Source organism: Geotrypetes seraphini, chromosome 16, assembly GCF_902459505.1.
Source record: "Geotrypetes seraphini chromosome 16, aGeoSer1.1, whole genome shotgun sequence".
Classification (NCBI taxonomy): domain Eukaryota; kingdom Metazoa; phylum Chordata; class Amphibia; order Gymnophiona; family Dermophiidae; genus Geotrypetes; species Geotrypetes seraphini.
Window position 1 is genome coordinate 48,225,094 of NC_047099.1, and position 13,076 is coordinate 48,238,169.

The 13,076-nt window shown below is 47.6% G+C and overlaps 1 protein-coding gene across 6 annotated transcripts in view; it reads right to left on the reverse strand.

Moving 5' to 3' along the window:
• Nucleotides 1–13,076, reverse strand: part of NFIX (nuclear factor I X) — a 132,204-nt gene that overhangs the window by 12,621 nt on the left and 106,507 nt on the right. For 5 of the 6 annotated variants that reach the window (XM_033923677.1, XM_033923675.1, XM_033923679.1 and 2 more), the window contains 7 exons: nucleotides 10,181–10,243; nucleotides 7,628–7,702; nucleotides 7,367–7,487; nucleotides 7,124–7,260; nucleotides 4,635–4,757; nucleotides 3,975–4,150; nucleotides 1,527–1,674 (listed from right to left, as the gene is read on the reverse strand). In XM_033923677.1, coding sequence (XP_033779568.1) covers nucleotides 1,527–1,674; nucleotides 3,975–4,150; nucleotides 4,635–4,757; nucleotides 7,124–7,260; nucleotides 7,367–7,487; nucleotides 7,628–7,702; nucleotides 10,181–10,243 — 843 coding nt within the window. The remainder of the gene's footprint in view (nucleotides 1–1,526; nucleotides 1,675–3,974; nucleotides 4,151–4,634; nucleotides 4,758–7,123; nucleotides 7,261–7,366; nucleotides 7,488–7,627; nucleotides 7,703–10,180; nucleotides 10,244–13,076) is intronic. The other variant, XM_033923681.1, reaches the window with a different exon arrangement.

The following is a 13,076-nucleotide window of genomic DNA, read 5'->3' on the forward strand; positions in this document are numbered from 1 at the left end:
AGGGAAAGCTGAATGCAACTCGCAGATCCAGACCGGGCAGCAGCACTCTCTTATCCAATGAGAGACTATCATCTGATTACGAGACCTGGTGTTACCCTGTAGAACATGCATTGGAGGCTAAAAGGGCTCCTCGTTCCTTGCACAAACACGCACGCACACACACACGAATGAAGAAGGTCCCTACCACGCCATAAAGAGAGCTTTCCAGGAGAAGCTTCCATCCCAAGGAGACAGGGGGTGAAAGGAGGGAGAGATGAGGGCTGGGGCACAGAGGGCATGAGGGAGGGGAGACTACTTTGAAGACCGCCTTCCTTCCTATGTTCAGTCCAGGTGTCCTACGAGCCCTGGTCTGTGCATTAACATCTTCACATCTGTGTGATGAATTGGCAGGCCTCAAACAGCAAACTCCCTAGTGCCAATTGAGGATCATGGGTAGAGGGTCCTCATCATTATACCAGTCCCCTAGCTCAAGTGCATAGAAAAATCACAATATCCTGTTCTGGGCTTCCATGCCAACCAACGATTTTTCAGGAGAGGACGCTGGACACAGAGAGACAGAGTGGGGGGGAGGGGGATCTGTATTCCAAGGGTTCAGCAGATTGGGGAGGAAAGTACTGGCCCGACAGTGTCTGCATGAACTGAGGGGCTCCAATTATCCTTAAAAACATTGTCCATGGACCTCCCAGGCAAGAGAATGCGACTTGCGTCTCTAATGCCACAGTTCCAGGTTCTTGGCATCTGCTTGAGGGTCTCTGTGCGGAGCATCACCTCTCCAGCTGTGTTCCTATCTAACCTCTGTCTTCCCTTATTTCTAGCCTGCTTTAAATTGCTAAACCACCTGCTCCCAGCAGTAGCCCTTGCAGAGATGACATACAAAAATGGGCTCCCCACCCCCAGGTAATGTGGCCTCTCAGGCCTGAGTTATGGAATGCAGACGGTTAACGGGTGCTCGTGAGAGATGATCCCAAATTAAAAGTCTGAATATGAAAAAAAAACAAAAAACCCTGCATGAGTCTATGTGGCTCCTAAAAAACTTTCATCCCGCAACACCTCCTCAAGCCTCCACAGCCTGGACCTATGCCCAGGGTCACCATTCAGGATAGGTTGATCCAGCCCAGGTTTCACCTGCTCTCTTTCAACCCCCAAACAAACACATAGCCATGCATTGCATGCTGGGACTTGTAGTTCTTCACCCCCTTGTTGGAGTTTGGAGGGAGGGGGAGACAACTAGTAAAACCAGAGCTGGACCAGCCCATCCTTGAGAAAAATAGAGGCAGCTGAAAACCTCCCCTTGCCAATACCCTGGAACAGCCAATCCAGTCCATTGTTACACACTTTGCATGTTGGGAAGTGTAGTCCCTGATTTTCTTAGGAGCAGTACAAATCAGAAGCTCATCCATGCAACGGGGTCAAGCGTGAGCCTCTCTGGGGTGGGTAGGGTGGGAGGGAGGAGAGGTGGGGGATTGACCCAGGTGACGTGGCAACCCTCCCCACCCTCTCCTCCCCCTGTCCTGAGAGCCACTTACATAGTGTCGTAGCTGCCGAGCCTCCGCCCTCTGGGGTACTGCTGGTGGATTTTGGGTCAGACATAGGAAGGGGCACGGGTCGGGCCACAGGCGGTGGGGGCGGCAGCAAAAATGAGCCCGTGACCTTGCCCTGACCACTGCCGTTGGGCTGTGAAGAAGAGAAATAGAGCCAGGTGTGAAGAGGTTTAAAACAGAAAAGGCAACTTCACAGATGCAGAATCTTTGACTTTGGGGGTGATGGGAAGGTAGGCGTTGACTTTTACCCAAGAAGTTTGCTGCTGGTGGGGGGTGTTTGGGAGGGTAGTTTTTAAAATGATTTCTCTATCTTTTTGATGAAGCTATTGATTTCTGGTTTTATTTAAAAAAAAAAACTTCAGCAGCCTAATACTGTCCATTTAAAACCAAAACTCGAGTGCTTTCCCAGTAAAAAAAAGCACAGTGGTAGCAGTACTTTCCTCTTGTCATCCCCCCCCTCCCCCCACCAATCGCCTCCAAGCGCCTGCTGGCCCCTAAAGAGAACTGCCCTGATTGGCCGGTATTTCCCACTCACTTAGAAAATGAGAAAAAAATGTCTTGCATTTCTTATTTCATTAATCCACACAGATCTACTCCTGAAAGCACAGATTCAGTATTATCCAATTTTGCGGGTTGATGAAGCTTTTAAATCACCCATCAGGGGTCTTTAAGCTCAGTTCCGGGAAGGTTGGAGGAGGAGGTTCTTTAATATCTGGAATGGACCAACCCCTTACGGAAACTGTGCCTACTTTCACGCAATCTGCACGAAGGTGTAGTTTGAGCAGAGTTGAGACATGCGTGTAAAAGGCGCAGGTACACACAGCTATCACAGAGCTGGCAAGGGGGCGAGCGTTGGGCGATTTTAAGCCTTGTCCAAAGCTCCGCCCCACTGCCCAGACATACCCAGCTCTGCCTGAGCTCCGCCCCACTGCCCAGCTCCACCCCAGCTCCAGCCACTGCCTAACCATGCCCCACCACACCCCAGACCCACCCATTCCACTTCCTGGCTCCACCCTCTGACAGACCTTGGCGGCAGCACCCACAAGCCACCTCCCACTTTACTAAAATGCCATCTCCTGGGGCAGCAGAACCAGTCTTACGATAAGAGCTGTAAAACGTTGCAGCTCTTATCACAGTTCACCTCTGGTGCTACATACGCCTGTTGGGCTGAGCAGCTTGAGAGAAGTCTCCCAGACAAAACTAACGTCTGCCTCTGTCATTTTGGGTTGGTTTTTCAGATTTGGATGGAGAATAAAGAGTGACTTTTCAGGCATGCCAAATCGTATTCTTTTTTATTCATTTAAAAGGCGCAAAGCACTCATTTCATGGAAACTAATAGGAACGGTAAAAAAAAAAAAAAAAAAGACAGAAAAGATCTGAAAGAAAAAATGGAAGACTTTGCAAAGGATGAACATAATAACTGGGCTGGGCGAGACGGGTCTAAGCCCTCTGCCTCACTTCCATCCTTGAGGGCAAATGGCTGCTGGGAGAGGTGGCAGAGAGCAGTCGGGTGAGGCTGGAAGGAACCAGATTCCTCATGGCAAATTCCCAGACACAGTGACCTCAGTTTTAAGTGACCCTTCGTCAGCATGGACCCCCCTGAAAGAACTGCCCGTTGAATTCATCACTGCCGGTCACATAATGCACCAGGGCAATTCCTGCCTCCATGATTTTGCCAATGAACAGAGACCAAGGACAGACAGAATTAGGAGGGGAGCCAAATGAAGAGGTAGTGGTGGGGGTGGTATGGTGCTTTTTCCTTCCCACTCCCATAATAAGCTCTGGAAAGCTCTTTCCACACCTCCATGGCTCTCTACACACCCCATGTGTCCTGATCATGCATTGGTGAGGACGGTGGAGCCGGATGGAGAAAGGGATAGTAGCAAAGTCCCGTATAGGATCTAGGAGGGGAGGGGAAAGGTCCCCATCACCCCCTTCCACACGCACAGACATACACACACACACACACACACACTTATACATAATATCTTGCTCCCCATAAACCCCCATCAACATCAGAGGCCTCGGGGATGCTCCCTTTCCCTTAGAAGGAACATATGAAGTGGCCCTCAGGAGTTTCCAATGAACAATGCATGCAGAGGGAGGTGTTCTTATAGGAGCATATTATTAAGACTTGTCTGAGATTTCTCTGTAACACTCACTCTCTTCCTCCCTTCTAAGAGCTCAGATCTGATGATTGAAAATGGTTTTAGTATCTACAAAACTACTGCATAGAGAAAATAGCTGATGAAGCACAGGCTGTGTTTTCACCTTTTCCAATATCATGAAGTGAGAACAGGAGTACAAGCAGCACTCGGGCTGAGTCCTCCCTCTTCCCCCCCCCCCCCGATACCTTTGTTGTCTGCAGCTAGAAGGAGCAGGGCAGCCTCTCACACAAACCTAGTGGTGCTTGGCTGGGGGATAAAACCTCACCTGCCCCGTGGCCTGGCCAGAACCATCCGAGCACACGAACTGCACAAACTCCTTCAGTGAGTCCTGGCTGTGGTGGTGGTGGTAGCGGATGGTTGGGTGTGTGAAGTAGGGAGTGGATTGCTGAATGATGGAACTGGAAGGGAAGTGCAAGGCTGAGGCTGTGGCCCGAGGACTCCCTGCAAAGAGAAAATCATAAAGATAAAGAGGCAGGATTGCTTCAGTAGAAATTGAACACACGCACACAAGTTTTCTTACTAAAATTCACAAAATGGGGTCCCAGCAGCCAAACCATGCCATGGTGAGATCCTAACCTGATACTTGATTTTCTAAACCCAGCAGTTCTCCCCAGCCCAACCAGTCACTTCTTCCTTCTGAAATAATGCACTGGAACCAGGAGACCCTCTGCCCCTCTAAACTATGAGCAACTCAGGATGGGGAGGAGGGATGTAGGTCAGCTGCATTAGGACCCCTTCCCCCCAGCTTTGCGAGTAGAGTGAGCGGAAGAGTATTCAGAATGTACTAAATTATTTTAAGATATTAGAATATCATTTAGAAACATAAGAGACAACCAAGGACTACAAATCCCAGCATGCTTTGTGATGGTGACAACACAGCTACAACCCCCAGCGTAGAGAGGCAGGGAGGGAAGGCTGAGCTCACCTGGTCGGACTCCTGCCAGGACGGGCAGTGGGTGGTGAGTGAAAGCCATGCGAGAGGAGCTGGTCTGGGAGGGCAGAGCACTGCAGAACTCCAGCTTCCCCGGCTTCTTCAGAGAGCCCGGTCCTGCCAAGGAAAGAGCACGGAGAAAAGTCAGGAGATAAAGTCCCGCCTGGGTACTCCTCTTCACCATCAGACCACCCTGCTTGAAATACCAGCCTGTGGCAATGTAGAATGCAACCCGGTCCCGGTTTGTACGGAATCTATCCCCTTTTAATGGATAGATTCCGTACAAACGTAAGGAAGTTCTTCTTCACCCAGAGAGTGGTGGAAAACTGGAACAATCTTACGGAGGCTGTTATAGGGGAAAACACCCTCCAGGGATTCAAGACAAAGTTAGACAAGTTCCTGCTGAACCAGAACGTACACAGGTAGGGCTAGTCTCAGGGTGCTGGCCATGATGGACCACTGGTCTGACCCAGCAGCGGCAATTCTTATATTCTTCCCTGCAACGATCTGCCCTCAAGCTCCCTGACTATGCAGTGAGGCACAAGGCAAGTTACCCAATAAATGCCCCTGCAGCTAGTCCCACATCAGAGGGATAAGCTGTACTGGTCCCGATGTCATACCCAACACAGAATCCTTAGGACTCAGCAGCAGGGAACTCCCAGTGCCCACATGCTGTGTCTAATTTAGTTTATTAACAGTCTTTATGAAGAGATTTACCCAAGGTATTTTTTTGTGTGTGTACTGTAAGAGTGGGTTCAGAGCTGACAAGTTGCCCAGTTCCAGGAGAGAGAGACTTTTTGGCCATACATTGCAAAGCAGTGTGGGATTTGTAGTGCCTGATCCTGCCTGTTGAATTCATCACTGCAGGTCCCATAATGCACCAGGGCTGAGATCATCAGACATCAAGGACTGGCCTAAAAATCTCCCTTCTGCTTCTGAGCAACTTGGCAGCTCTGAGACCCAGACACGAGAACAAGACAGTGGTTCCTAAAAAGTCAGGTTTTTAGGATATCCACAATGAATATTCATGACCTTGATCTGCATACATACACTGCCTCCCTGATAGGCAACTCTCTCTCTCTCATTGTGGATAATCCTGAAAACCTGGCTGGCTTGGGAACTGCCCTTTCCCTAATTAGATGGAAGGTTAATTACCCATTTTGCAGGATGGTAAGCCCCTAATAAAACTTGGAAACTTGGGGTGGGGGCTAAGTAAGTGGCTTATTAACCTCTTCCCAAACTTAAAAAGGCCACCCCACCAAAAGAAGAACTCCCTCCTTTCTGCTCTTAACCTGTGTAACGCAGTGGTTTCCAACCCTGTCCTGGAGGACCACTAGGCCAATTGGGTTTTCAGGATTGCCCTAATGAATATGCATGGAGCAGATTTGCATACCTGCCACTTCTATTATATGCAAATCTCTCTCATGCATATTCATTAGGGCTAGCCTGAAAACCCGATTGGCCTAGTGGTCCTCCAGGACAGGGTGAGCTGCTAAGCTCTCCAGTTTCAGAAAGGAGATTGAAATTCAGTCCAGGATTTCTAACATTCCTATTCTGTTGAATTATGTACTTGAAGTAACAGGATTTCAGTGGGTGGCATCAGAGACTACAAATCCCACACTGCTTTGCGATGTAAGGTTCATGATCAAGACTGGAAATTCAGTGGTATTCCCAATAGCAGGAAGTTCTACGTCTCCTCTCTCCCACCGGCAGGGAGCTCTCCTGCATTCCCTCTCCCACCATGTCCCAGCAGCAAGGAACACTCTTTCCTTCCTCTCTCCCACAATGTCTCAGTGGCAGGGAGCTCTCCTGCAGTCCCTCTCCTCTCTCACTTTCCACTTCCCCTACCCCTCCTTGCCTCTATAGCATTTTTTTTTTTTTCATCTAATGCTCTGGTTTCACTTTTAGAAAATGCTTTATTTTTCTAAAACCACCACCAGGACTCCAGTGGTGGTTGCCAAAACGTTATATTGATACCTCTCTATATTTCCTGCACCCCTGGGAGTAGAGGCAGCCAGACTCCGAGATATCAAGATCTTTTGCCGATAGCTCAGTAAATGTGTCCTGGAGCAGGCGGCAGAGGCCACTGTACAAGGGGGCAAGTGCGTTATCCAGAACTGAAAAGCATCATTGTTCTATGTGTCTCTCTCTCCAACACAGACACTTCATGAACGGGACGATGCTCATACAAGGGGAAGAGGGCATCAGTTTTAATAAGCTCTGCAGTGCCGTGACAGCTGTATAGAGACAGGCTGTTTCCACAGAGAAGGAAACGGAGCAACAGTTAGTAAATTTGGGAGTAACTAGGTAGATTCCATCAGGGTTGGCGACATCAGGTGGAGGGGGTGGGGGTGAGGGAGACTCTGTCTTAATGTATGATGGACAAATGAGTGGGTCTGTGTGTGAGAGTAATGCATAGAGAAGGAGATGAAAGGAAATCCACAGTTCTTCCCAGCTCAGAGGCGATGGGGCAATGACCCTACCTGTGTCCACATCATTGGGCCATCCGCCTGACTGGCTGCCAGCTGTGGCTGGGGAGCGGCCTGTCCCCGCATAGAATACGTCGTCCACAGGACTTTCCATTTCACTGTCGTCGATGGATTTTGGACGCTTCGTGGAACTGTTGGGGGTGGGAGGAGAGAAGGGCAGCTGTAATATCTCTCACTCTACCCCTGAGATCGACCTCCCTTCCCTTATCTCCCCACATCAACTGCTGAGGGTCTCACCTGCTGGAAGGAGGGGAGGTGAGGGACCGTCGCCCCAGCGTAACTTGGTTTATATTGTAGTAGCCGGGACTTTCCAGGTCTGCGAGAGAGAAATTCGGCCCCGAGGCTGTCGCAACCGGCGCTGCAAGATAATGAGACAGGCTTCAGTGTTTAATCTGGTTCTGGTGCTGCTGCCTCCGGTCCCTATAGCACCTGTCTCAGGGGGCAGATCTCAGAGGCTGAAAATGAAGTTTATGTGAATACTCGTAACTCCTTACTCACTTTGGGAGACTCTGACCAGCTCTGTAACATTCCAGACTCCAGATGTAACAAAACAGTCCTGGAAACTCAAATGGCCTGAGAAGTCAAGGAGAGAGAAGAGACAGACAGTCACAGGCTGGATCTAGAAACAGAGAACATGACAGTGGCTGGGTAAGACACGCAGGGCCGAAACATCTCACAACTTCCACAGATCTAAAGAGCCTCTGCGCTTATCCCAGACTTTCTCCAATTCTGTTAACCTCCATGGGTGTAGTTTGAAGGAGGGAACCCCAGACTATGACTAAGGCTCCATTGCCTTTCAAAAATGTTCCTCCATAATTGTCTTTTTCAGCTCTCTGTGCTGTGTTCATGTTTTACATGGATCAGCGTGATCCTGTATGAAACTCATAAAGGGCTGTCTGTGCTGTATACACGCTAATGAAGATTTGCTCTTCAGCTGTTGGTGATGTATTTGTCTTGGATAGTATGATGTCTGCCCCCCTCCAATACCTGACTCTCTATACACAGACCCCCACCCCATGTATATTCAGACAAATACAGATAATAATAATTTTATTTTTATATTACGCTATACCGAAAGTTCAAAGCGGTTCACAACATAAAAATGAATACATAGAGTGTAGATAAAAAAGATATAAAAATCACAAAAGGTACAAAGGAGTATAGTAATTAAAACAGATACATTAAGATATCAGCCTATCGAACAGGTGTGTTTTTAATAATTTTCTAAAATCAAGATAAGAAGTAGCCTCTAGTATAATTTTTCCAAGCCACAAATTTAATTTAGCGGCTTGAAATGAAAAAGTTCTATCGTAGAACTTCTTATAATGGCAAAATTATATAGAGGGATAATTGAATAAATTTAACCTACGTGTACTCTTATTGGAATGACTCAAAGAGAAGTGAGAAGCAAAAGAATCTGGTAACACACCAAAAACTGCTTTATAACAAATGCAAGAAAACTTAGGCAACCAGTGGAGTTTTTGATAGAAAGGAGTAATGTGCTCCCATATTTTTAATCCAAAAAAGAGGCGAACATTCACACAGAGACCTGACCCTCTATTTACACAGACCCCCCCCCCCCCTCCCTTACGCACAAGACACTTACGGATCCCTGGACCTTCCCTTCACCACCTAAACCTCTGAAAACAAAGACCCCCCCACCAATGCACAGAGAGATCTGTGCCTCCATCTAACCTTCCACGTACAGATATATAGCCCCCACCCACCTCTCTAGCTTGGAGGGGTGCTTTCTTCTAAATCAGTAACATCTTAATCTCCATAAACCAGAATTCATGTCATAATACTCCCCCCCTTCCCCCAGGTGAGTTCCAGACTATGACTTGGGTAGTTCTAGACACGACTGTTGCTTGAAAATTTATATAACTCCTATATATGGAGGTTTTTTTGTGACAAGGATATTAGGTAAGTCTCGTTTTCCTCCATTCGAAATTTACTAAATATTATATAACTAAAGCTGGTAGCTATTAGAAAGATTGCTATTGATAAGACTACCCGACTGACCCAGAAACTCTGTGAGCCTTAAAAAAGGCGATATAACCATATTCAGTTCATCAGTTTCCCAAATACCTGTTCCTTCAGAACCTTCAAACTTAAATCAGATCCTCACCACACTGACAGCTAGCTACAGAGAGGTAAGAACAAAGGGTTAATCTGATGAGTTCCTGATGAAAGCCGACCGGGAAGGAGTCTAGAGAGAGAGGGCTAGCCTGATGAAAGCAGAGGGTGCAAAGGGGTAAGGAGAGAGAGGGCTAGCCTGATGAGTTCCTGATGAGAGCTGAGTGCAAAGGGGGAAGGAAGTGTGCAGGATGGTTCTCTGGCGTGATTCATGGGAAGTGGGGGAGGAGACACCATTTCCCATCTGCACTCTCTTAACCACAGAACTATTGTGGCCACGTGTCACTTCATGTTGTAAATCCAGGGTCGGCTGCTGGAATGGGAGGGAGTCGTGTAACCACAAGCTGCCACTGGCATGTCTCCCGCATTAATCAGAATGGATCAGGAGCCCACCCATCTCACTCCCCCAACCCTTCCCTGCCAGGGGTTTGAAGGGGAGGAGGGGGTCTGCTCCTCCCTGCTGCTGTTAACTGGGATTGGACAGCTGGGAACTCTCATAGGGCAGCAAGCAGACACAAGTGTGCTGCAACATCTCTCCACTAGAGGGAGCAAGACCCAGATCCCACTTCATGGCTATAACAACTTATAATTTCAATATGAACCTTTCATCAGAGACCTATGTAGGAATCACAGGGAATACAGTACGGACGGATGAAGAGCAGGTCTTTATCAAATTTCCACTCAGGAATATATGTCTAGCATGAAGACAGCATGGTTAGCTAAAACTGGTTCATACATTTTGCTCCCCTAAACCCTACTGTTAGGCCAAAACCTAAAAGGACTTTTTAGGAGAATGCCCAGAGGTGGGGCAGGGGGGAACTGGCACAAGGAGCATCTCTGTGGCCTAACAGGAGGTTATCATGTCCCCTCCCATCTCTCTCCACCCCAGCAGCCTCAGAGACAGGGGGTCCTCACCATTCAATGGGGGTTTGATATCGACGTCTACCTGTTGATTGCTGCTGTCTGTCTGTCCCGATTCTGTCAGGAAAAAATTGAGAGAGAGAAATTAATAACACATTTTTCTCTTGCTTTATTCTTTTCATGCTGTGCCATAGGCTGAGAGGCAGTATATCAAAAGCTTGTAAATTTTTAAAAAATAATCTATTTTTCTGGCAACATGTTCAGAAACTGGAGTGTTTCCTATATCTCTGATGCGGACCAGACCCAACACCTGGGTTCAGGGAAATAAGGAAGTGTGATGCTAACAGCAGTGATAGAATATCATAAGAAGGCCCCATCCCAGCCAAAAATGGGCTCCATCTCAGGAGCCCCTGCACCGGGTGGAATTTACACTACTGCTTGGCCAGTACCTTATAATCTGCTCGCTGGTTTCTGCACACGAGAATCATGCTAACGGCTGGCGCAACTGAATCCCTTGAGCAACCAAACTTGGCTTGTGTAGAAGTACAGTCAGAGATGCCAGTTTTGGATTTCTAGCCACCCATTCTGGTGAATTATGGGACTTGCAGCGCTGATTTCAATGAGCAGGATCGAGCACTTCAAATCCCACACTGCTTTGGGATATAAATTGAAAACCAGGACTGGCCAAAAAGCCTCCAGCCTTGAACTGGGTAGCTTGGCCTCTGTGCAGTGTAAAGTGAAACCAAGGCTTTGGTGCTGGCCTTTTCCAGATGTCTGTCTCTACCCTGGCCACTTTTCCAGCTCCTAACATACACATAGGGACAGAAGGAGCTGAGCCAGTCCTGAGCTTACCCCATAGCATTCAGGGACTCGTCTTGCTTTTCTGAAGGAATTGCAAGTCCCAGCATGCCGTGGAGTAAACCCAGGACTGGATCAGCTCTGTCGAGTGCATCTGAAGTCAGCTGGCAGCCCTGCGGACACATCACAGTGAAAGCCAAAAGCCAGAACACGGAGCAGTCCCTCCCAGAACAAAACACCAACATATTTAAGGAATAATGTATGCAAATGAACCATTACAGAATTAATTACCAATGTGCAAATTACAGTTTTGTTTAAAAGCTGCTTGTGATTAAAAAAAAAAAATAAAAAACCCCAACAAAAAACAAAACCCAAAACAAAAACAGACAGAAAAGATGAGATAATTCTTGAGTGTTTAGGGCTGGAGGGAAGGGAAATCCGAGCGTGGGATCGGAGTACTGTGCAATCGTTACATATAGGTTGCTTCTCAGCAAGCATCAGCTACCCCCCCACATTCAACATCTGTTTCCAAAACGCATGCAATGATTCAGTCAAGAAACGTCAAGGAGGAGAGATCACTAACCGGGAATCTGCACTGCACCGATAACACGCACAGCATCGAAACGGCTGAAGTAGGAACAATTTACCAAAGTAGAGTACACTGCAGTGATAACACCCAGGCATAGGCGTTGGAACGGGAGGGGGGGGCATAGCCTCCCCAAAAATTGCCCATCCTGTAGGTCAGGGGGTACGCGGGCTGGCCCCTGTAACTGAAGGAAGGGAAGTGAAGGGCCAGGTATGTGCAGAAAATGTACGCCGCTGACCCATGAGCCTTCCCCTGATGTCAATTCTGATGTCAGAGAAAAGGTCCGGGCCAGCCAATTGTTGCTTGGCTGGCCTGGACCTTCTCTCCGACATCAAAATTGACGTTGGGGGTAGGCTTGTGGGCCGGAGCGCTGCAAGCGCCTGGCCCTTCCTTTCTTGGATTTGATGCAGCAGCGGGCAGCGAGCGGTGGCGGGAAGGAAGAATCTGCGGCAGGTAGGCCAGGCTTCGGCGCGGGAGGGAGGCAGGCTGGCTTTGGGGAAAGGGGTGATACAAAGGCTGAAAGGCAGTGAGGGGATGTAGGAAGGAGGGAGGGAGGCAGGAAGGAAGGAAGGAAGGAAGGAGAGAGAGAGAGGCCTGGACCAAAGGGGAAAGACAGGAGGCAGATGCTGGACTATGGGAGGTACAGACAGAGAGGGAGAGACCCTGAGGAAGAACAGAGAGATGTAAGATCATAACAAAGGAGGGAGAGAGAAGGAGACCTAGAACAATGGGGAACTGACACTGGATCTGGGGAGGGTGTAAGCAGAGGGAAAAGAGAGAGAGACCTGGTCCCAAAGGGGATGGGGCTGGATTGTGAAAGAAATGTTGGATGCGAAAGAAAGAAAGAAAGATTGGATGCACAGTCAGAAGGAAGTGCAACCAGAGATTCATGAAATCACCAGACAACAAAGGTAGGAAAAATTATTTTATTTTCAATTTAGTGATCAAAATGGGTCAGTTTTGAGAATTTATATCTGCTGTCTATTATTTTGTACTATATTTGTCTATTTTTCTATAGTTGTTACTGAGGTCACATTTCATATTTTAAAGTCATCTGCCTTGACATCTTTGAAAAAAAAACCAAATATAAATGATAATTAACATTTTCTCTGTGTACAGTGTGATTTGTGTTTTTTTTAATTTTGTGGTTACCATTATGTATTAATAAAATTATATTGTGTGTATATGGAAAATGGATAGAAGAAACTGCATTACAATTAGTATTATTATTATGGGGTGGAGTCAGGGGCGGAGTTTGGGCAGGTCTGGGGTGGAGTTTGGGCGGAGCTTTTGTGCCTCCCCCAAACAAAAAAGCATTCAGCTGCCTATGACACCAGGAGCAAATACTGCACCAATAATGCTGAAAAGGTGCCGATATGCCAAAACAGCACACACTGCACTGATAACAACAGAGGTCAATTTACCAAAGGAGCGATACTGTACCTAAAACACACACTGAAAAAAGGAACAATTTACTGAAAGAGTGCATAGTGCACTGACAACATTGAAAAGAGGTAGATTTACCAAAAGCAATGCACACTGCACTGATAAGTGAAAAGGACTGTG